This window comes from Neolamprologus multifasciatus, chromosome 6 (assembly GCF_963576455.1).
Source record: "Neolamprologus multifasciatus chromosome 6, fNeoMul1.2, whole genome shotgun sequence".
Taxonomy (NCBI): Eukaryota; Metazoa; Chordata; class Actinopteri; order Cichliformes; family Cichlidae; genus Neolamprologus; species Neolamprologus multifasciatus.
This window is the reverse complement of record NC_140444.1, coordinates 24,370,040-24,395,321: the sequence shown is the minus strand read 5'-3', so window position 1 is coordinate 24,395,321 and position 25,282 is coordinate 24,370,040. Positions and strand designations below refer to the sequence as shown.

Here is a 25,282-nt window from a genome sequence, read left to right as displayed (position 1 = left end):
TAGTATTGAGTAGATCTGGTTTCTGGTTTTCACTTTATTTTACTTTGGATTGTGCTTCCTCTGAGTGTGTTTCTGTAAACTTCACTGTTTACCGGCTGTTTTCTGTAAGTACCTACACATATAAACTTAGTCACTCTGCTTAAGGATTATTTAGGTGTGTATTTGACAGTTATACCAAACCTATTAGTTATATTTCAAAATTAAAAGCAAAAAAAAAAAAAAGTCAATAAAATGCATTAGACTGTACAGGTTCAAGTGCCCAACAGTCCTTTCCTGAATGCCTTTCCTGAGGTTCGCACAGTGTCCTATTTATGTGTGACAATTTGATTTCTCTCGGATTGAGTTGGACATATGACAGCAATTATAACCTGAAATAGTAAAATTCTCCAAAGTAGGTAACAAAGTTATGAATGAGTCATAAAGTGCACACACCCAAACAGTTTTCACTTTGTTAAATCACTGCACGCTGACTAGGAAGTTTGGGTTGTTTGTATGCGCTGATCCAACCCTGAATTACACCATTAGAATGACCACCTACACAATAAAAAAGGTTCCTGTGTGCTTATGTCTGTCTGCAGGCTAACAATCAATTAAAGGTACAGTAAGTGATGTTTGTGAGGTAACAGAATATTGTATTCATAATTAAAAATTGATTTATGGATTCTTGTAAACTAATTAAGAATTAATACATAAAAAATGCAGGTTGCCAGTTTTTGTATATATATATTTTTGTATATTAAAGGCCAAGGTTTTAACAATGGACAGCTTTCACCTCATGCTTGTATAGTTATTGCAACATCTTGTATATGAAATGTGTTTGTTTTTTTATTTGTTTTATTATGTGTACTGGTTGTGTTGACTCTATACAAACCAAATGCCTTCATATTATGGCATACTATGGTCCCTTATAATAGCTGTCTACAACAAAAACATAAATAGCCTATTTGACATTAATAGATGTCTGATCAATCCTTACGCAATGTTTTGGAGAGCAGGGAGAATGGGTTTTTTTTTAAAGATTTTACAACATTTGTTTTTTAAAATATCATATCCTGTCCAGTCATAATCATTCAAGTATAATAAACACGAAGTGGAAATGTTACTGACACTGAAACAGTTGGTATTTATTACACCTACTTCTGTGTAATTAAAAAATCCTAACTGCCATTTATAATTGTATATATTAATTCAGTATTAATTAATACTTCTTTGATCACCAGTTAACCTAGCATGTGTTTGTTTTTGGACCGTTGTACTTTGGAGAAGGTCAAACATGCAAACTCCGTAAAGACAGACCCCAGCCAGGATTTGAAGCAGGAACTTGCTGTGAAGGAGTACTAACCACTCTGCCACCATGCTGCCCTAATACACATCTTGTATCTGTCAAGGCAGCCTCTGACCTCTGTATGACCTCTTTTCCTTATGTGCATCATACATAATCGCTACTATATATACACAGAAACAACAGTTTACAGTTTCAAGATTACAATTGTATTGTTACAATTGTTGAGAAATCAACAATTTCTCTTGATTTGATGCCCACTGGCACAATGATCTAAAATCCACCTGGATAGTTACAGATCAAATTTAATTCAGAACAAACTCAGTGTATAAAGGATTGTAGCTCCTGTACAACAGTATACATTTTAGAGACATTTGTATTCTTTGTGTTTTTTAGCACTAAATGACACATTATGCTCCACTCGAACGGGTTAAATTTTACTTGAACAGTGTGTGAGAGTTGAAAACTTTAAACCTCTAATGATAGGTTTAATTGATAATTGTTTATTTTATCAATGTATTGCCTATCACAGAGCATAATCATTAGTTTTCTTGCCCTTTAAATAACCGGCTGGTGGTCTGCTGCTGAGCCACGTATCGCCACGTTTGCGAGCATGCGCAGTGCTCAAACGTTAGTGTTCCGGGGTAGGTCAGTGTACACAGTGTAAAAAAATATATCATTGTGTACTCTCTTACGTGTCTATTATACTGAGCGCAGTGAGAGGCGGCAGAGGGGTGTTTTGTGAAGAAAGAGAGGCTCTGAATACGGCACCGAAATGAACTTCTTCAGAGGAGTGATAAGTGGGCAGGCAGCCGGGCCGCAGCCGTCCGGAGCGGAGACGGTAGGAAAGCACCTTGGCTAGCAGCGGCTAGCTTACGTTTCTCCGCTGTGCGCCGTACAAACTGAGAACAGGGGGATAGAGTTGTGTTTTTAAACTAGTTATTTTTTGCTCCGTCACATAACAAACACCTAAGAGAATGTGTGAAGATACCTTTCACTTGGCGAATGACTGACAGCGAGCTAGTTAGAGGGCTAATGAGCTAAGGTGGCTAATCTGTCAGTGTGTGTAACCTGCTGTGAAGCCACAATGAATGGAGAAATCCATGAAAGACACGGACACCAAGGATCAGCCCGTTAGGACTGTCAGCTGTTTACACGTCAGAGTTTTGTTTTGATTAACTTTAATCTGTAAATCTACTGAACATATTGGTGTGATCTTGTAAAATGAGCTAGTGTACAACATAAAAATGGACCTCGTCGTGTACGTAGGGCGGCAGCGAACTATTATCTTTAGTACTGATTGCCTGCTAATCAATTGGTTTAAAAGCACCAAAAAAATAACTGGATATTTTGTACTTCAGCTGATGACAGCCATGCATAGTGTTCCATGCAGGAATCTCCTGACACATTGCTGAGATTGCAGCAGACAACCACATATAATCAGTTCTTTGTATAGTGACTGCTCAGGGAGAATGCACAAAACACTTGAACAGAAACCTTCTCAAATTCTGTCCCCCCCACCTTGTTACTGCTCTTTCTGTGATCAGAGCTGTTAAATTAATTTACTGTTGACTTGCCGACATCCCATGCTGCAGTGCACTTTTAGACCTGCGATTCCAGCCACATTTTGCTTTTGCTTTTGGAATAGGACCTGTATGAAAGTGAAAGCAGTAAACCTCCCTACAATAAGTGCATCTGGTGGGCCTTTTTTGGGGGTGGGTTGGGTCCACTTGTCCCCTTTGTCTCGGCAAATCAATACAAAGTTGTCACCTTCGTCCCATGATGGGAGTGGTGTCTTCCAGGGTGACATGAAGGATTACTGAATGGTTTGAGTATTAGAGTGATGCAAGTCATTTTCTGTGGCCTTTGCAATCAGCCAGATCTCATTTTAGACAACTTAGACACTTTATCACACTGTCACAGTTGACTTTAATTTCATGGCAGTTTGCATTAAACATGTGTTGACTCATCATCTTAGTAATAAGAGCTAAGCAGCTTGAGATGCAGGAGACATCGTGCATTCACACTTCACACGCCTTTTCATAAGTGATACGTAAATCTTACTGAAGTGACCAAGGTGCACATTAAGACACAAGCTGTCAGATGGTGTTGGATTAAAACAAAATATTTCAAAACTTGAAAGGGTTCAGAAATACTAGTGTTTTTTCCTTTAATTTGTCAGCTGTCTGTGTGTGCTAAATGTAATTATGTACAATATTTTGTTTTGTTTTGGGTTTTTTTGCTTCTTCTCCTCACAACGCCACCACAGAACCATTGGGACTTGGAAATCACAGCTCTTTAAAACATTCCAAAAATTCTCTCAATTTCAGAGACATAAAATTACAGAAATTATCAACAAGCATTGCAATAATAGTTAAAAAATAATATGTCCGTTAACAGATCCAGAAGCTGTGCGATCGAGTTGCCTCCTCCACGCTCCTAGAAGATCGGAGAGATGCTGTCCGTGCTCTTAAGTCCCTCTCCAAGGTAAAGTATAAGTAGAGAACTAAAAGGGCCTGAAGCTGTATGCAGTCAGTTGCTAGTTAAATGGATCCTAACTTGCCTTGAAAAATTGTAATTTCTTGAAAGTTTTAGTGCAACTATTTAAGAGAAGAGCTGTGAAACTTTGAGTTGAAATCACTGCACTAACATCATGTACATAAAGCAGTCTGCACACGTTTTCTGCTGTGTCTCACTGCAACAAACGTGCCACCAGTAGCCTTGGATAAAGGTCTTGTTTGTCACATTCTACTGATTAAAATGAACTCATCTCTGACCTCCACCAAGTCACTTCTGTTCATGGACAGTTTTGCCATTAGCTGCACTGTCAACCATGAGTAATGAGTTTATCGAGCTTGAATAAGGGGTTTAAGAGGCACAGGGTTTCACGTTAACACACATGGGTGTTAGTCCTGGTCTGCTACACAGATAGATGTGCAGGTTTCCTGTATTTCATAAGAAATACCACAGAAATCCAAAATATTTCTAACTTTTCTTTGTGCATATTGACTAAAATTCCTTTATTTTAGGTTCTGGTTGCAATACCAATCCTATGAGCATTTTTTAAATGTTTTCTAGAAATATCGAATGGAAGTTGGAACACAGGCAATGGATCACTTGATTAACATACTACAGACTGACAGGTATGTTAATACTCATACTTGTAATGCTTGTGGATTACAGCTCAGTAAACATGCTTATGTTTGTCTCCCAAATGCAACAGATCTGACTCTGAAATCCTCGGCTATGCTTTGGATACGCTTTACAACGTCATCTGCAATGATGAGGAGGAAGAACAAGGTATTACACCCCACATCCTTAAAAAAATATGTAATTTAACTTGAATTCATAACTGGAAGATAAAACCTCTGATCTAAAGACGTTTTTAACTATATTGAAATGAATTCCTCCTCATTGTGAGGCTTCTGTAAATGGTTTGATCTGACTTAAAACCCATGTTTGTTTTGCAAGTGTAAATGAGTTCAGTTCATGTTAAACATGGAAAGCTGTCAGTTTGCATTCCCTTCTTCTATACACTGATGATGACTGCTTTATTTAAAGACTCTCGTCTCTCTCTTCTCTTCCATGTTTTAACCTACAGATGAATCAGAAGGTAAAACTCTTTGACTGTGCATGATGCCAACCCCTCTAACACCAACGGCACTTAGGAATCACACAGTCCCCTTTGTTTGGTTATTGAAAAAGAGCACATTTTAAATGTATTCCCTGCAAAGATTAAAATAAGCTGATAAATGAAAATGGTGTTGTCATGGCATGGGTTAACAAGTCTCTGTTAGCTGATGCTAGACTTGGAATGAATGCTAGCTTTTGGGTAAGGCGTTGAACTTCTCTTCCTTCCTGCACTCGCAGACGCAGTAGCCCCTCTCCCTGTCTCAGGGAAGCATAAGAATGTGTCTGTGCCTGGTCAGTACTCAAACTGTGCCTTTTTGCAGTAGCTTTAGTGCTAACTAGTTATAACTAACTTCACTAAAATTAGAGGGCACCAGAAAATAAACAGGAAGGCACTTTGGTGTTGACAAGAATGCTTCACTAATGCTTCATTATGCCCCATCTTCTGGCTGTTTTGTTTTTTTTTTCCTTTTTTCCCTTTTTTCCCTCACATCACATTTTAATACCTCAGTAATTTTGCACTGTTGTTGTTGTTATACCAATACTAATTATACCAAATTATTATTATTTTTTTAGAAAGCGTTTTTATTTTAATCTAATACGTCTGTATTTGGATCTTTGGGTTGAGAGGGACACCGTTTTCATCTAAACCTACACTAACTGTTTGTTTAGTCCACCTTGACCAATAAGTCTTATGCTTTATGCAAAACTAGAGAGATTTCTATCTACCTGGCAGTAGTGATTTACTTTTTAGCTCTGATTTGGTTTCAATTGCCATCAGCAGCCTGTCTCTGTGTCTTTCTGCTGTCAGGTAGTATGCGTTGTGGTTTTTCAGAGCATTTTCATTAAACACAACAGCCAACTGGTGCTGAAAACTTTGTTTAGAGCAATGACACAAAATAAACCAGTAAAGATGGACCAAGGGAAACCAAAACAATAAGCTGCAAGAAGCTAAAGTGTTAAGTAATTGTCTGCAGGCGCTCCACCTTGAAATTGAATGTATATTAACTAATTAATTAACTAAGATAAGTTTATCTCAGTTAATTAATGTTAATCAATGATCTCCATTGTTAGTGTTGCAGGAAGAATGAAAAATAGTTTAGCAGCTAAAATCTAAAATGTATAACATGGAGGAAAAAATAAATAAATGTGTGTGTGTGTGTATGTATATATATATATATATATATATATATATATATATATATATATATATAGATATAGATATAGATATAGATATATATATAGATATATATAGATATATATATATAGATATATATATATATATATATATATATATATATATATATATATATATATATAGATATATATATAGATATATCTATATATAGATATATATATATATATATCTATATATAGATATATCTATATATATATCTATCTATATATATATATCAGTATAGTGCAAAATGGAGTCAGAGCAGCATATAGCGACCTGCTCTACTACAGTTAAAAGTGGGAGTGAATCATCAATTTTTCAGTCAGGAGGCATATATGAGGACCTGTGGGTAGAAGCTTTTATCGAGTCTGTTTGTGGCAATAGCTGTTTGCATAAAGTCATACCACTAAAAGTAGACAAGAACACTCTTTTTGTAATCTCGGTAATGGATCCTTAGCTGGGAAAAGCATCCATTTATTTTTAGTTCTTTGCTTTAAAGTGCTGCACTCATCCCTAATTAACTGTTTATCACTGTGGGCTTAGAATACACTTCCTTTGGCGGTAACCCTGCTGTCCTCTCCTGTGTGTAGCCTCTCTTGTCTTCCTGGTTTGTTCACATTTGTCACCCTGAGCGCGTCTCGCATTCTCATGGTACCTGTAAAGTCGCTTGTCATTGGTAATTGAAGTTATACATGTGAGCTTCACTGCTGTGTTGCTCAGGCTGATTTATATGAACAAACCAGCTGGGTCCACACACTACATGGATGACTCCTGAGACGGTGACTCATTTTTCAATCTCGCTTCACAGATGAGAACGCACAGAAGCAGGCAGACGACCTCGGCCTCCAGTTTACAGACACGTTCGTCCAGGATCCTGAGCACGTAACCCTGCTCCTCACTCTGCTGGAGGTACCGAGTGGTTTTGATCCAGCAGCAGAAACTCTGTATTGTAAAATTTTTCCTGACCTCCCCCCATCTGATGCTTTTCTGCATTTTTAGGAGTTTGACTTTCATGTACGGTGGCCCGGAGTGAAGCTGCTGACTGCTCTGCTGAAGAACCAGGGTCCACAGATCCAGGGTATTATCCTGGTCAGCCCCATGGGTGAGTTTCTTATCTCTGCATGATATCAAACTTTGTCACGTCGGGAATTTATCGCTTTAACAGCAACATTTTTTGTTTCCGTTTACTCTCACAGGTGTTTCCAGATTGATGGACCTGCTGGCAGACTCCAGAGAAGTAATTCGCAATGATGTAAGCACACTTACGTTTTGTATTACACTGTATTTGAACCCCTTTGAAACTGAGCGTTGAGTAGAGGTCTGTTTGAGTCTGTGACATTTTGTTTTCTGCCACCATCAGGGCTTGTTGCTACTTCAACAGCTGACTAAAGGCAACGCTGCCATTCAGAAAATTGTGGCATTTGAGAATGCGTTTGAGCGCCTCCTAGATATCATCACAGAAGAAGGCAGCAGCGATGGAGGTAAATGGATTTTTACACAGAATTGTTACTGAACAATACGCTCCTACCTCTTTTCTCTAAACACAGTGGGTTTTTGGTTTTTTTTGGCTTGTGATATATCCTGACATCTGTCCTCTTTCTTGTGTGCAGGTATTGTGGTAGAGGATTGTCTGCTTCTTCTCCTCAACCTGCTAAAGAACAACAGCTCCAACCAGAACTTCTTTAAAGAAGGCTCCTACATCCAGAGAATGAAGCCCTGGTTCGAGGTTGGTGACGATAACTCTGGTTGGTCTGCACAGAAGGTCACAAACCTTCATCTCATGCTGCAGGTAATATGTCTAATTATTGTCTTGATCTAAGTACTAATTAAAAACAGCAGAATATTATTTGTTAAAACTCTTAAATAACTGTTAAATAATGTTGTAATCCCAGCTGGTGCGAGTCATGGTGTCTCCAGTTAACTCTCCTGGAGCTACAGCCAGCTGTCAGAAGTCCATGTTCCAGTGTGGCCTACTGCAGCAGCTGTGCACCATCCTCATGGCCACTGGTGTCCCTGCAGACATCCTCACTGAGGTAATCACAACAACCCCCTCATTAAGTCTGAGACCATTAGCCATTTAGTTAGTTAAAACGTATCACATTCGAATTCAGTGAGGTCCTAACATTTATGTTTGTATGGTTTATACAGCAATGGCAGTGGAACCTAAACACATCAATTCAAAGAGAATAGAATAGAATAGAATAAACCTTTATTATCCCACGGATGAGAAATTTCGGTGTTACAGAGCTCTTACAGCAAGGGAAAATAAAATATAAAAGGAAGACACAAGTTGGTCCTATAAACATAAGCAGCCGAAGTTTGTATGTACAGGTATGTACAGGTAACAATGTACAGAATATGTATAGAAAAATTGTACGGCGACATGTATAAAATGTACAGTAAACAAACAAGCTGGTGAGTAAGATGACCAAAAGAATGTTAAGTTGCATTATAGAGTCTGACAGCTGCTGGTAAGAATGTACCTGCGGTAGTGCTCCTTCCTACACTCTGGGTGTAAAAGTCTACTGCTGAACGAGCGCAATCTCATGCAGGGACTGTCCGTGATGGATGTTAGCTTAGACAACATCCTCTCCTCCCCAACCTGCTCGATGGACTTCAGTGGAGAATCCAGGACAGAGCCGACCCTCCTGACCAGTTTGTTGCGGTTCCTCCTGTCCCTCTCTGCCATTCCACCACTCCAGCAGACCACAGCATAGAAAATAGCAGACGCCACCACAGTGTCGTAAAATTTCCTTAGGAGTGGCCTGTTCACCCCGAAGGATCTCAGCCGCCGTAGCAGGTGGAGACGACTCTAGATCCTTTTGTAAAGTGCATTTGTGTTTGTGGACCAGTCCAGTTTGTTGTTGAGGTGAACACCCAGGTATTTATACTCCTCCACTGTTTCAATGTCCAAACCCTGGATGTTCACTGGTGTAATAGGGGCTGGCTTTTTGCTGAAGTCAATCACCAGCTCCTTCGTCTTGCTGGCATTGATGCAAAGATGGTTCTGTTCGCACCAGCTGACGAAGTATTTGATGACCCCCTGTATTCCAGTTCATTTCCCTCCGACACCCGACCCACAATGGCGGTGTCGTCTGAGAACTTCTGGAGATAGCAAGTGTCCGTGTTATAACTGAAGTCCGCAGTGTACAGGGTGAAGAGGAAAGGGGCGAGTACTGTTCCTTGTGGGGACCCCGTGCTACAGACTACCACCTCAGACAGTAAGAGGTGTGGTCCAATACTTTCCTTCATGTCATGCATCAGCACAGCTGCATTTAGGACAAGGGTTTAAATTCTCCTGAAAAACATGTTATGTTTTGGGTCGGTCACTAAAGTAAAGCGGGTGACTCATTGATAGACAAATGTAATCATATTGGAGGAAGAAAACCAAAAATTAAAATGACTTCGGACAAGAGCGCTGGGAGGATCCCATCCACAATGAGGATAGCAGTGGTGTGGCGTGAATTGTTTGCTGACAAATAGTTATTATCCTAAGATCAATGTCCACACTGAAATCTTGGTCGGCCAGACGGTGATTTATATGTTGTGTCTGGGATACTCTGAGCCCAGAGACTTTAGGGTACACTGGGAGTTTCTAAAGCTTAAAGACATGCCCGTGTATGGGGCTAATTAAAATCTAGAAAGGTCCAGATTGACATTTGGGAAAAAAAATGCATCAAATTAAAAAGATGGGAGCTTCGTGCATCGCAGAAGACACTTAGACATGGAAACTGGTTTGATATGTCATGATACTTAGAGTAACAAAGCTGAAAAAAGAGAATTTTTGTTGCTCAGCAGTGAGCTTATGCAGATTAATGATCGTGACTTTGATTTGGATGCTTTCTTTCAGACCATCAACACAGTTTCAGAGGTCATCAGAGGCTCTCAGGTCAACCAGGACTATTTTGCTTCTGTCAACGCTCCGTCAAACCCACCAAGGTAAAAACACAACCAGTGGACTGACCTGTTAAATCGCCTTTATCCATCTAAATCCTATGGTGACCTCTCTTCTTCATGTCCCCACAGACCAGCCATTGTGGTGCTGCTCATGTCCATGGTAAATGAGAGACAACCATTTGTGCTTCGCTGTGCGGTCCTTTACTGTTTTCAGTGTTTCCTCTATAAAAACCAGAAAGGCCAGGGGGAGATAGTTGCTACACTGCTGCCCTCCACCATTGATGGTCAGTAACAGTTTCAGGTCCTGTAAATAAATAACATGTGATGGTTCACACTGTTTTAAGTGCTTAATAGCTCACTTTTTTCTGCCTTTCAGCCAATTCCATCTCTGCAGGACAGCTGCTGTGTGGAGGCCTGTTCTCAGCAGACTCTCTTTCAAACTGGTGTGCTGCTGTGGCCTTAGCTCATGCCCTGCAGGACAACCTCACCCAGAAAGAGCAGCTGCTGAGGGTTCAGCTTGCCACCAGCCTGGGCAAGCCCCCTGTGTCTCTGCTGCAGCAGTGCACCAACATCCTGTCCCAGGTAGGGCAATGATGATACAGAGGAGCGTGCTGATAGGCTGTGTGTCTCTGTTTGCCATAGGTTTCTTAAAACAGCACTATTGTCGATCACAGTGAAGAGAACAGTGTCACATTATTGTGGTTTTGCAGGGTGATAAGATCGTCCGGCGGGTGAGTAAAGTGTACCTGTGTGTGAGTGTTTGGGTGGCACCTGTCTGTGTTATGTTTTTGGCTTGGCAGTTGTAGTAGGGGTCTTGTTGGCCCACTTGTTGGGGGATCTTGCTTCCTTATAACTCTTTACTACCCGATCTTTGTCCCTAACTGAAAGCTTTGACCCAGCGCTACCTCATTAGGGTGACACACAAGTGAACTCCTCCTCACACACCTGTAAGATGTAGTTGCTGTCAGTGTTTTCACCAGGGGCTTGTGGGGAAGTACACAAGTGGACACCCGAGAGAGGTTCAGAGAAAAGGGACACATTGGCTGTTTTTAATCGTTTATCTCTGGTGCTATCATCCTGACACCTACTTTAAACTTTGAACTTTGTTTGCTGTGCTGCAAGCCCTTATCTGTTTGTTCAGGAAGTGAGTACTGCAGCAACTTTTGGGCCTTCTCCTGTTCAAGTGAGTGACTGTCACTGCTTTTTGTCCTGTATTTTTATATGGCGCACAGCAAAACTGGCAGATGATTTATAGGACTGTGTATGATTTTTATGTCTTCCTTTGGGTTCAGATATTTCTGAACTGGAAATCCCAAATAATGGGATCAAAGAGGCCTTGTAAAACATAACCTTGGTACCAAAACAGATTTAAAAACTAACTTCATGCTGCTGAAAGGCTCCAAATTACTGCTGGTACTTATCTGTTGTGAAACAACTTGATAAAGGTAAACGTACTTTGAGCTCCTATTGCTTGAGGCCTGAGGTTGGTCTTTGGATACTCACAACCTCTAAGCCTTGATGGTGTGCTCAAGTTTCCTACCAAGAGCTTGACGGTCACCTCCTGCAAAAGAGAAAGTGAAATTATTTCATGTTTCAGAATTATTATCGCTAATGAAAATCCTCAGTGTGGTTAGGTAGTTTGTGCAAGAGCCACATTGTTATGTGTCTGCGACGGACATTTGCATCCAACCTCCATTACCTGATATCCAGCCTGACGAACATGTGAAAACTGTTCAACTAAGGCAGCTGGTATGAGCATGCGCTGTCTGGTGGGCCCTGGTGCTCCGTTTAAAAACTGTAGAGGGCACTCCTGCAGGTTGGCTTTCCCATTTTAGTGTTATTCAAGTATCTCAGGGTCTTGTTCATAAGTGTGGGTGAGATGGAACCACAAATCCAGGATTGTGCTCAAGTGTAAAGTGGCTAAGGCTTCAGTCACTCAGGCTTGAAGGCCATCATCGACTAACCTAATTGCTTGCTGACAAGTTACAGTGGCATTGCTAGTGACCAAAGGAGGTTATCAGTACAGGACTGTTATGCTTCATCATGTAGACTTCTGCAGAAAATCTGTCATAACTTACAAACCGGAAACCCCGTTGTAAACCTACACTGTAACCTTCCATGTAAGCTGACGTGTACCTCCCGAGAAATCTAACTACACATCGGATCAAGGCAGCTGATGTACCCAAACTACTCAGTGATGTGAAAGAGTGCAGCAAAGGGTTAAGAGGGTTTTCTGGTTACAACATAGATTTTGTGCAGGAGTCTAAATCAGTCTTCATACCTCTTTATGACTAGTTTGCCCTAAAGTGCCTCTCAGCTGCTACTCACCAACCTATTGTGGAATAAATATTTTTATTTTATTTTTTTGGGGGGGGGGTGTCCTGGCTGGGGGGTAACTGATTATTTTCTAGGATTGTGGTAATGATGCTTTAGTAAACAATTTCACAGAAACAACCAGCAACAACTTGCCATCCAGTTGACAAATACACCTTTTCCCTAGCAGCCAGTGGTTGCCGACTGGTTGCCGACTGCTTGTGTGGGGCGTCCATTGTTTACTAAAATCTGCATATGTGATTTGGATTCTAGGTAGCGAACACATTTTTGTCACCGATTGTCTAGAACAGAATTAAGATCTCTGACAGTGGGTCATACTTGTGAAGAAGATGTCTTTTTTTCCCCCTGAAATGTGTCAGGCATATGCAGTGTGCAGCTTTGTGTTAAAAACACACATTCATACGAGCCACACCTCTTCTGACTTCCAGTCTCAGGCTGGCAGCAGTGCAGCCCATTAGGCAGTTGTAACTGGATAGCTGTGCCTTGATGTAATGTGTTGTGTTGGTGGTTTCCTGGAAGAGATACAGAAGTGGAAATGTTTCCTCTAAGATTATTTTTTATTATGAAGCTGTGTCACACAGCATTTGCTTTACATAAGTCAATTTCAGCAATGTCTCAAGTGTTAATGGTCATCTGTGCCCCCCACACACAGACATATGACGTCTTTGTAGAGACCAGGCCAATGTGTGCTCAGTTGATGCCTGTGGTGGTCATTGTCTTTTCTTTTGTTTTCCTCTTCATTTTATTTATTTTGCATTGCGTCACATTTGGAGACAAAAGCTGAAAAGGTGATTTTTGTAAGTTTTTATAGTTTTGAATGCTGATTAGTTTTTATCCACACCTTCACTGCTTACTCAGAGAGCTCCTTTCTTAAAAGCATGTCGAGCGTTAAGTGTTAATGCACCAGTTGATTGGCAGTCTTAAGCCACAATTTAAACTTAACAGGTTTTTGCTCATCTCCGTACCGCGTCACACTGTTGTTTTTCATCATCTCACGTTCCAACTCCATGAAAAATATCCTGTCTTCCTTTCAGTGATAGAGATGACATATCCACTCGCTGGCATCAGTTTCCCATAAATGTGCGCATTTGAGGGACGTTTTTTATAAAGAAGGAAGAAAATCCACATTGAGCTCTTTTAAAGATCTTTAAGCTGTTTTAATAATAATGAAATAATTTATGTCATTAAAAAAAAAATCCTGAAAAGCACATTTAGCGGGGTTTGCTTTGCATGTGCTGACAGCTGGAAATGGGATAAAGTTTCCATTGCAGTTTCACTTTGCTTTGAAAATAATTGATTGCAAACTGATTTTAATGTTGATGATGTAGTTATTTTATTTATTTACATTTTTTTTAGTAATTATCACAGGATTGCTTGCTCTGATAAATCTAACCTCAGTCTAAATATCTGAATGTTTTTGTTTTGACTGGCCTTATGATAACCTCATTAACCACTAATGTATGACATGTGTTGAAGGATTACTTTAACCATTTCCTTATTTTTATTGACCAGAAAAGGACATGCATTGTTTTAACTTCGCCATTTCCACTGATAGGGATACTTAATTGTTGCTATGTACCAGCAAATCCGATGCTTCTTTTTTAATGTAATTTACCATTTTAGAGCTAACATCTATACTCCGCTCATGCTTTGATGAAATGGCTGCTTACTAGATACATTAATTGGTTAAGTAATCTGTATCCAACCAGTAAACTATTCCCAGTCGCGTTTAAATGTGACGAGGATTCAGTCTGACTCTGTTTTCTGTGTTTTTTGTCGTGTAGCATCGTGTTTTTGTGTCACTGTCACTGTACAGAAACACATTGACTCTTCTTCTGTCTTGTTGTTTTTCTCTGCAGGGCAGTAAAGTGCAGACCAGGGTGGGCCTCCTCATGCTGCTGTGTACATGGATCAGCAACTGTCCGATTGCCGTTACACACTTTCTGCACAATCAAGAAAATGTTCCTTTTGTATCCTTTTGTCAGTTTTACTACTTCATAGGGTTCTTAATGCCTCGTAAACAAGTTATTTATTATGCTTTTTTCTTTTATTCAGTTTGATTTTGTGTTTAGGTTAAAACCTCTCATTCAGTCTTACTTAAAATGTGCAGCTTTACTTGGATGAGTCCTTGACACTGACTCTTGTAGCTGACCGCTCAGATCTCAGAGAACCTGGGGGAGGACGAGAGGCTGGTGCAGGGCCTGTGTGCGCTGCTTCTCGGCATCTGCATCTATTATAACGACAACTCGCTGGAAAACTATACCAAGTAAATCTCTTTCACTCACTCAAACATGTGCATGCTATAACTAGGTTTACCTAAATTTTTTGGTGACAGAATGACAACAATACTCAGTATACACACAAGCAAACACATTATTATGGTGATAAGTAAAAAAATATAGATTACATGCATTTCACAAATCAGATTTTCATCATTTCAGCTGCTATATAGCCATCATTTGTGTATCTAAAGTGTTTAAATGAGAGGTACATTGTTTAAATGTGGTGTCTTTGTCCACTGATTTGACAAATTAAAACAAAAAAATCTGTTTAATATAGTGACAAAGCTACTGTGCTCTCTCCTCTTCAGAGAGAAGCTAAAGCAGCTCATCGAGAAGCGGATCGGAAAGGAAAACTTTGTAGAGAAGCTGTGCTTCATCACCAAACATGAACTGTATTCGCGGGCGGCTCAGAAGCCGCAGCCCGTCTTCCCGTCTCCAGAGCAGATGTTGTTCGATCATGAGTTTACCAAGCTGGTCAAAGAACTGGAAGGTCAGTCCCGTCACATTCATCGTAACACGAACAGTTTAAGAGAACTATTGCAGAGTTTCAGTTGGCCTAACGAGTTATGTTCCTCTCCCTACTTTTCCACAGGAGTGATAACCAAAGCAGTTCACAAGTCTAGCGAGGAGGAGAAGAAGGAAGAGGAGGTGAAGAAGACATTAGAGCAGCACGACAACATTGTGACTCAGTATAAAGAGCTGATCAGAGAGCAGGTAAATAACACCATTATCATTTTGTTACATGTTGTGTTTGTTCAGTTTGATGTACTCTCCTGCTGACAGATTGATTTTGATCACATGATCCTCAGGACGCTCAGCTTCAGGAGCTGAAGGAGCAGGTGGCATCCATGACCTCCCAGAATGAACAGCTGCAGGCTACAATCACCCAGCAGCAGTCGCAGATCCAGCAGCACAAAGACCAGTACAACATCCTCAAGCTGAAATTAGGTGGGTGCACCTCATCGGCTGTGTGTGTGTGGTGTGACTTTAGATACATAAAATATAGAGATTTAGTTCATTTAAAATACATTTTCTCATAATGAATGAGAAATGAGGGACTGACATGCACGATTTTTAATCCTATCAACCTCATTCCGGCGGGCACATTAAGCTTTTACTGCCTCGCTCAGATAATAGAGCGACAGGGATGTGCAGCAACATCCCCAGATACTGTTTTATATCAAATTGTGCGAGACCGTCACGCACACAGCCACGTTTCATAGGAGCAATTTACTTTGTTTCATAAACAAAATGTTAAAGTGAAATTTTGTGCTTTTAGAACTCTGTAGCACTTTCTTAGCACACAACAGACAGTGTGTCGTGATTTCATGCAGTCTTGTCATCACAGTGAGGCTGTCAAGCGTGTGAGTGTCATACCTGTGATTAAAATCTGTGCTATATTCCTATAATACAGTCTTCCATATTGCTTGCATCACTTTCAGAAGTCATTGAGAAATAGTTTTTAAAACCAAAAAGTTATTACAGGAGAAAAATGATGCTGTTTTTTACATTTCCTTATATGCAAGTTTGTGTGGCATTAAACAAGTGTGAGACAAATTAGTCGCCTCAAGAGATACTTGTAGGTTTCTGTTCTTAGATCACATAGTAGCCAATTTTTCCTGTTTCCAATCTGTACTAAACTAACAAGGATGACAGCGAATGCAAATGTTTCTTAGGCAAAATGACAGAGACAAAACCATGAAGACACAAACCCAAATAAACTGCCTAAACTCTTTGCTATCAAAGCAAAGTAGCTCAAAGACATGTAAAAGCTGAGTATCTCTAGCCTGTTACTTAGAATCAGAGTTCAGCCAGAACCTCGTAGATATGAGACTGAAATTCAGAGGTTTATTCACAAATGGTGATGTAGCTGCTGCAGGACGGCGATTTAACTGCAAAATTATGCCCATGCTGGGTTCTGGGTACTCTGGATTTCTCCAGTGGTCCAACGTCATGCAGTTAGTGGGGTTAGGTTAACTAGTGATTATAAATTTCCCATAGGTGTGAATGTGAGTGTGCGAGTCTCTCTGTGTTAGCCCTGCGACAGACTGGTGACTCGTACAGAGTGTACCCTTCCTGTCGCCCTAAGGTACCTGGGAAAGACTCCCCCTGTGACCCTTACTTGGATAAGCTGAAGAGGGTGGATGGATGACATAGGCTCACCTACCCTGCTCTGATGTAGCTGACTTGTCCCATATTGCAGAGAGACTGACTTGAGCACAGAGTCAAATTGATTGCAAAGTGTTAGTAAGTGGTCTGTTTCATAAATTAGATGACAGTTATTTCCAAACCTTTGTCAATCTGTCTAAGAATGTTTACAGTCAGTCCAAATTAGGCCATGATTGTTTGGGGACAGGCTGCTTTAACCTTTGGATTAACAGTGGTCACAATGGCCAGATAGTTGCTGCAACTACTAGCAGTTGGTTGCTAAATGCAAAAATTTCAATGCAGTCACCAGTAAACCACCAAGCGTCCCCCTCCTTCTACTCACAAGAAGGTTGCTATCCCATTTTTACTCCAGCGTGATTGAGCCTAAATCAGCTCAGGATTGTAGATTTAGGGATAACATCAGCATCAGTATTGCTGTTGTTAACACTTAAACTGAGTGTTTGTGCTCAAACGTCAGCTAAAGAGAACCAGGGTCAGTCCAACAGCCAGGGAGACGGCTCTCAGGTGAACGGGCTGCAAACAGAAGAGCTGACCCAGCTCAGAGAGGAGGTGGAGGAGCTCCGCAAACAGCACTCGCTACTTCAAACACAACTTGGTGACAAAGATGCTCTCATCAGCAGCCTGGTTAGTATCTTTTTTTTTTCTTTTCTTTTTAAGTCTGTGTGTACTGGCATTGTTGTTCTGGGGGCTGATTCCAGAGAGATGTTTTAAAGCTGTTTTGATGCGTTTGTTAGTGTAAAACAACTGTAGGCAAAACAGTCCTCCAAACAGCTGACTGACACACGGGGGAGCAATGTGGACTCTATACAACCACCAGAGATTAATCAATTGATTTGGACTGATACATTGCTTTCTATGTCTTATTTTAGAATAAACACTTATTATATCATTATAATGTTTAAACCACACCTGTAGAATAAATTAGAAGACGAAGATCAACCAGAAAACACTACTGCAACTATAAACATGCAAACCAAAGACACAAAGAAACCTTTACTTTTAAACTTTCCGACATATCTGGATATGGGAGCTTCTAAAAACTGCTTCATGTCTGTGTTTGGGTTAATCGCACAGTTACATATTGTATCTGGAGTAAAAGTGACTGCATAATGTTTTAACTCTGTGTAACTGTAGAAATTGGGAGCTGCACAGACAGCAGAGGGTCCAGCAGGAGGATCAGACAACACAGAGCTGCTCCAGGTGGGATTCATCACTTCACACCTGTCTCTGCTTTTCCTTTGAACCCCCTGTTTGCTAAAAATGTTTCAAAAGGTTAAGCGCATGAGGCAAATGCTTGTTTTGTCACTAAATAAGTGTTCAAATTACTCTTGTGCCTAACAGAGAGGTAAATCTTTAAGTGTACCATTTTATTTTCACTTTTATTGACATAAATATTCAAGATGATTTATGATGTTTACATGTATGCAAGAGGGTGTGACTCAAGCCTAAAGAACCTCTCAGGAAGTGCAGCGCTACAGCTTGCTGTAGAGTATTAGTGGTTTTAGGACAGGATGGACTTCTGGGACACAGACTTTGTACATCTGGATCTGGTCTTTTATCAATTCCCAGAGTCAGAACCAGACACGGAGAAACTGCATTCAGCTTTTATGCTCCTTATATCTGGAACAAACTCCCAGAAAGCCTCAGATCAGCTGAAACACTCAGTTTATTTAAATCCAGGTTGAAGACTCACCTGTTCTCAGTTGCATTTAAATAAAGCACCAAATCCGCACTTAAGCTTAAATTTCAAAACTTACATTTTAACTACCGATTTTATCTACTGTTCTGATTTTATCTGTTTTGATTTTTGATTTTATATACTGGTTTGTTTGTTTGTTTGTTTGTTTGTTTGTTTGTTGTAATCAATTTTAAATCATTGTTTTTGTTTCTAATGTCTCTGTAAAGCACTTTGGATCACCTTGTTGTTGAATTGTGCTATACAAATAAACTTGCCTTGCCTAGGATCACCTTATTTTCATGTCTCTCACAATAAGAATTATATATGTCACCAGAGTTAATCTGGAGGCATTAATCAGATCCGGTGTTAGTATTTTGTACCTGTGCTGAATGTGTGCTGTGTTGCAGGAACTGGAGGCTTTAAGAAGTCAAGTTCAGTCCCAGTCAACAGAAATCGGCCAGCTGAAGATGGAGAGACAAGACCTGCTCAGAAGAGCTGAAGTAAGGGTAAAAATCATGAGAAGATCAATTTGACATAGATTTGCTGAAGTTGTTTAAAACTAATGAACCTTTCTCTGGCTTCTCTCAGTCCTCTGACACACTCCCCTCTAGTGACAGCTCATTAGATGCTGCAAAGATGGCTGAACTGGAGAGCAGGCTGGGAGCGCAGACGTCTGAGATGGAGAGACTAAAGGTGTGTGAGAATATGTGATCCTCTAAATCGCTTGACCCTCATTTATCGTAATGTTTTCATACTGCATTCAGCTTGGACTTCTCATATATTATCTCTCTCTCTCTCCCGTCTCCTCTGCGGCTCAGGCAGAGGTAAAGAACCTGTCAGAGAGCCGGGCGGAGCTGGAAACGCGGCTGGATTCAACTACGAGCACGGTGGCCATCCTGCAGACGGAGAAGGAGAAGCTGCAAACTGACGTCCAGGAGTCCAAGAAGGAGCAGGATGACCTGCTGATGTTGCTGGCAGACCAAGACCAGAAGATCACCAGCCTGAAGAAGAGACTCAAAGAGCTGGGAGAGACGGTAGAAAAGCTATTAGCATTTTCTAAAATCACCAGTATAAAATGTATAGTTTTCATTTTTACTGCCAATCTGCCTCGTTTATCCAAACATAAGGAAGAAATTAGGTCAGCCCAGTAAAATTCAACAGTAGAAATGATGAAATATCTAATAGCCTCACATTTAAATAATATGAATATTTTTGTTAATTTTAGGAATATTTTGTTAACAGGACACCCAGCAGATTCTGGGACTGATTACTTCCCTGTATTAGTATTGTCATACAGGAAAATGTGTGTCACAGAGAAAATGAACATCCACATGAGGTGGAGCTGCTGTTTCAGCCTGTTACCTCTAGTTTTGTTCTCAGGCTAGTAAAACACGCAGCCCCAACAACCTCCAGCAGTAAGGTTGAGAATTTTCTTTAAAAGTTTTGAGTGAGAGGAAAGAAAGATGACCAGTAACATCCAGCAGAGATCCCAGGTCAGAGTTTGGTTCACCAGGTCCCCTCAGGTAGCTGTAGGCTCTTGGAAGTCTTTATCCCTACGCCTTCTTATGCCAAAAGAAAATTGTCTCAAGCTGAACTGACAATGAGCCAACTAATTGCAAAGAGAGGATCCAGTGATCTTGAAATCCTCTGTGGTCCTCATCCATCACCTGGTGACGAGACAAAGTTTGCACTTTGATGAATATTCTCCAGAGGACTATCTTAAAACAGAACAAACATCAGGGTAACACTGCTTGTTTCTAACATCCTGTATCACAGACATTAAATTAGCACAGTGTTGTTATTGAAACTATGACATATCTCATTATATTGACGTGGCTCTATGACAGTCGGTGTAAAATTGATTTGATTTCAGTTTTTAAAATAGCTTAAATATGTTTTTCAGTTGTGAGAGTTTTGATTAGATAGCCAGTTATGGACGATTTGAAAGTGCTGGAGAAAAAAAAGTTGGATTAAGTATAAAATTTCAAACTGTCCCTTGTTTTTTTTGTTTTTTGTTTTTTGTTTTTTGTTTTTTTACCCCAGTGTAGTATGTATGTAGTCTGATCTAAACTTTCCCCAGATTATTCAGTCTGATCCAAATAAATGAACAGTGAGTTGATTCTGATTAGCGAGAATTCAAAATAAAAACGACCAGACTTCAGCCTCAGTCACACATGCCGAGACAGCGGTAACTAAAATATCTATTCACCGACTGGTTGGCTAGTGGTTTCTGGCTGTCACCAAGTGAAAATGGCTGCAAAGAGGGTGCTGCAGTCTTCTTGTGATTGATTTTCGTTGCAAGCAGGTTGCAGTAGCCCACAGTTTGCATGCAAGTAATTCATGAGTGTTTGCAGATTACACGCAAACTACGGGCGACCACCGCAATCTGTGGTGCAGCACTGGTTAACTTTATGCACCTGTGGTTGTTTTCTTGTTTTTTGTCCCGCTATCAACTGTGAGCAACCTACAGCAACCGCTCACCAACTGGTTGGAGACTACAGGTTGTCTCCAGTGACCTGTGTCTTCTGGGTGGTCTCAAAGCCTGTGTGATTGTGGCCTATAGGGGTTGAAATTGACTCTTTTTAGTCATTCATCTTATTTTTCATTGACAAACAAACAAACAAAAAAAAACCAGCAAGATTTTAGTGTCTAGTCTTGGACTAAGTATCATTAAAGCTTGTTAGCTGTCGTGGTAGCTTTAGCAGTGAGTAATTATTTAATAGTTACAGAGGAATAGATGCAAACACGTAAGTGCGAACCACTCAGTTCTGTTTCGTCTGTCTGCTTTAGTTAGACTGTGACCCTTTCCTTGCAGGTGGAAGATGAAGATGACCTCGACACCAGGGACCAGACAGACGACGATGATGAGGAGGATGAAGATGAGGACTAGAGAAAATCAGTGAAAGGAGAAAAAGGAGAGAAAAGACTCTGCAGAAACGCACCTGAGAAACTGAGTAGGACTAAAATATGGAAGTAGTTTCTCGTCCGGGCTGCCATGCTGTCTTCTTCTTTACTCCAACACATGTATGTGTTAGTTTTTGGACATTTTTAGTTCAAGATGACGATGTTCTTTCCAAAAACTCAATTTTCAGCGACAGCTGAGAGATTTAAACATGTCAGTGTATTCATCTCTGCTGCATTCACCATCAGTTTGTGATGGATTTTATTAGTTTTTTTGTTTTTCTAATGTACTGTCACATAGTTCCTAATCACAGAAAAACCCTTAAGTTAATTTTAACACATCTGGAGAATTTGCAGAAGCGGATTTAAAATGTGTCACAATGCATTCTCATTTTTCCCCATCCTGCACTGCTGCCCTCACCAGTACAAGCACCTGCAGCATTGGCGTCACCTGCACTTCGCCCCCCGATCAGTTCGAGTTCAGCATCACAGTTGTTCCATTTCACCGACTGCTCTGCAATATGCTGCAAAACACTGATGAAAAAGATGTAAAGAGACAAAAAAGACAAATATTTTTGCAACTTTTTGTCCAGTACTGGCATCCAGCTTCTGTATGATATTATGTAACTTATCACTTTAAGAGCGACATTGAAATGAATAAAGAATCTATCTATATGGAGGAATAATTGTAGATAAATTAAATTTTACTAAATCCATAATAAGACCTGGCTGTTAGGATTTTTTTAAATTCGAGTGTTTTAAAAAAAAGTTCACGCTAAATGTTTTCATGCCAAATTGATAACACTAAATGATTAGTGTCTGTCACTAAAACCTGAAAAGGAGGCATGGCGGGACATCGTACATTTACTGAGAATAAACTGTTGTACCCTCACGCGTCTTCTGCTAAACACTTTTCATTTCCCTTGGTGAAAAACTTGTGAATCGATAAGAGATGTGAAAGAGAGTTCAGAAGGATTTCTGATATGGAAACAGCTTAACAATGGGATGATGTGGGGGCGCCGTGCTGAAACTACAGGTGGACTATAAAATCTGCATCTTGGATGCTTCAAACATGTTCTCCTGATTCATGAAAGAAGGAACCACCATGTTTGTTGAATAAAAATAAATACAAATATAATATTTTGAAATGAAATGCTTTCTGAGTTTAGTTGCTTAGTTTAAATCCTGCCTGGCTTGGTGTGACTGGAGTAAAATTGATAATGAAAGCTTGGTGAAACTGCAAACTAAATTATAATAAAGTATCCACAGTACTTTATACAGTGCTGTGACTGAGTACACCCCATGACTCAGTTGCAGTGCATGAATTACTCGCAGATATGTGTGCATGTACTGTTAGTGAATCAGGGAGTCGCTTCTTGTTTAATGCCATACATACAAAGCACCAAACTCTTAATGATACATAATGCTTTGTCATAACTGCATTTGATTAGGTTGAGGAAAATCAGCAGCTTCATCAGAAAATCTTTTGGATTTCCAGTTACCTTGGAAACGTTAATAAACAAGCTTCAGTTTAATGGCACATTCCTGTTGACATAAATCCACCATGACGCATGTTTATGATGACGTTTGTGGGAGAAGTTCACACTTGATGTTATTAAACCATGGTTGAAAACAGAATGGGACCTTAGCTACAGTCCCATGTTTTCACACAGCCCTGCTCAGTTAGCACACTATCAGCCAACAACCTTGGCTGATAGTGACCCACACCTGTTTTCACAACTTTGAAAGCTGAGTTCGGTTTCACTAACCACACTCGGGCCTGATTACTGTCAGTCTTGCTGAATCAAGCAATCACTTAGATTAGGACTTTTCCGCCTTCAATACATTAAATCATAGTTTAGGAAGGAAGGAGGAAAATGCTTTTTCACAGCAATACACAAGGATTATTAAAATGTTAAAAGTCCTGCCTCTACAACAGTTGCTTGAAATATTAGAAATTGGTGCCAGCAGGCTATTTCTAAGATTATATATATTCTTTCGCCCAGTACATCAGAGAAGTATGTGGAGAGTCACATGTCGGGGCTGATTTTCCTGAAACAAAGGACAACAAACTATAAAACAGGAAATTTAAAACTTGCTTGAAGCACATGCTGGTTAAAAGTAAGCCAATTAAGGCAGATGAAGCCATGACTGAGGTGCCATAGTGAAAGCAGCATGAATTACTCATGACTTTTATTTATTACTAGCTGACTGTTAATGACATTTACCAAAATTATTTTTTGCTGTGTATTTAATATTTTACTTATCGATTATCTTTTTCTGTATAATATAATCATTTAAAAAAATTAACATGTGTAAAGGTTATGATTGATAAGGCTTTTGTAATAGCGCAGTTTCACCGCTGGGGGGCAATAAAAACCCTGAAATGAAAATGTGTGGCAGACCTGTTCACAACATGGCATCCATCCCTTTTTTCTTTCTTTCTGTTTCTTTAAATTTTCCATACAAGCAATTATAACTGATCTGGCTTTCAATTTCTCTCACCACTAGGCTTTAGAGATTGTTTAGCTTTTACCTTAACTTACATTAATCAACATCTGTGCAGTGTAACTGTTAGTAAGCAGAGTTTATATAATGTACACATACACACACACTTCTCATGAGGCATATATGATCTATGCAAACACAGTGATATGGATCGTGCTTCACTGAGAGTAGAACAACACATCACCACACTGTGCTGACCACATTTCAGCAGCTGCTCTCGCTTGCAGACCCTGGGGCTAAACTGATGTGAGTTTTTATTGACAGCTCCTCTGTGTGATCCCTGCTGCCTGCCAGCTGTAGCACAGAACACTGTACATGACACGCTCAGCACGGTTTGCCTACACAGAAACCAGGCGCTCTGCTTCAGGTGTACATGTCAATGACTTTTACACACACACACACCCACACACACACCACATCGGCAAAATGATCTGTGTAAAATTACAAAACGTGACAGAAAACACGCAAACCACACACACACACACACACACATACAAATAAAGGATCTATGCAAATACAGCGATACTCATCAGGAGCCAAACACGAGAGTAAACAAGGGCCAAAGCATATTGTTTTGATTAGGTTGTCAAACAATAAGAAACATAATTCATTAAAAATAGTACTAAGCATAACGTAAACTTAAACAGATTTTACAGAAACCACATGTTTATTTTTATGCTCTCAAGTATACTGAGCTTCATTCATATGATAACCTGGCTGCTAAAAGGTGACACTGATGGTGATAGACTCTTAAAATAAATGTGCAGTATCGATATGCTTTTCTACTTTTTCTGATGAATCAAACTGTAAACTGCAAATAGGGATGAACACACAGGGTGCTGTTTAGCTGCTATGCATAATAATAATAAAAAGAAAATGCAACCAAGAGCAGACAGATTATAAATCAGGGATGTCAAACTTATTTTGATCTTATGTGTGCTGAACCGGTTAAAAATGCAATAAAAAATTAAAATTAAATAAATGTATCTTAAAATTAATATAAGACAAAGAAGAGCAATTTCAACAGTACGCCTCAGTTTTCCTACATGATAAAGGAATGCTGTAGTAAGGTGTAAAACCTGTGAAACTACAGTAAAAGATAAAAATGTATGTCCTCCACATTTTCCAAAGCCGTGCAGTGGGCCGGATTAGAGTTTCCGAGGGGCCGACTCTGTTCCCCGGGCCCTATGTTTGACACCCCTGCTATAATTAAGATTTTATTTGATTTTACAGCGGGTGAATAAAGAGCAGCAGGTTAATGTAGATGGTTAATGCTTCCTCTGCTCTTGTGTGATTGATCGTGAAACTCATGTTGTGTGTGAATCTGTTAAAATGTTATTTTAACATCGCTTGTTTGGCCTTCAGTCTACTCGGTGTTCATGATAATATTTATATATCTTTGCACTGATCGACCTGGATTTCCT

The 25,282-nt window shown here is 39.9% G+C and overlaps 1 protein-coding gene across 7 annotated transcripts; it reads left to right on the top strand.

The window, feature by feature from the left end:
* The first annotated feature begins 1,878 nt into the window (after positions 1-1,878).
* On the top strand, positions 1,879-22,765 carry uso1 (USO1 vesicle transport factor). 7 transcript variants are annotated; one of them, XM_085164214.1, is made up of 27 exons: positions 1,879-2,123; positions 3,683-3,769; positions 4,361-4,425; positions 4,506-4,582; positions 4,884-4,895; positions 5,153-5,206; positions 6,898-6,998; positions 7,089-7,191; positions 7,286-7,341; positions 7,450-7,570; positions 7,700-7,878; positions 7,982-8,122; positions 9,940-10,028; positions 10,116-10,270; positions 10,363-10,568; positions 10,697-10,717; positions 14,180-14,290; positions 14,468-14,586; positions 14,911-15,092; positions 15,195-15,316; positions 15,412-15,550; positions 17,229-17,395; positions 17,906-17,971; positions 18,857-18,955; positions 19,038-19,142; positions 19,268-19,483; positions 21,265-22,765. In XM_085164214.1, the coding sequence occupies exons 1-27, from the start codon at positions 2,058-2,060 to the stop codon at positions 21,337-21,339; spliced, it is 2,934 nt and encodes a 977-aa protein (XP_085020340.1). In that variant the 5' UTR covers positions 1,879-2,057; the 3' UTR covers positions 21,340-22,765. The 7 variants fall into 7 exon arrangements, with proteins under 7 accessions (XP_085020340.1, XP_085020335.1, XP_085020334.1 ...); XM_085164209.1 differs by lacking the exon at positions 5,153-5,206 and having other exon boundaries at positions 18,857-18,949; XM_085164208.1 differs by lacking the exon at positions 5,153-5,206.
* The last annotated feature ends 2,517 nt before the right edge of the window (positions 22,766-25,282 follow it).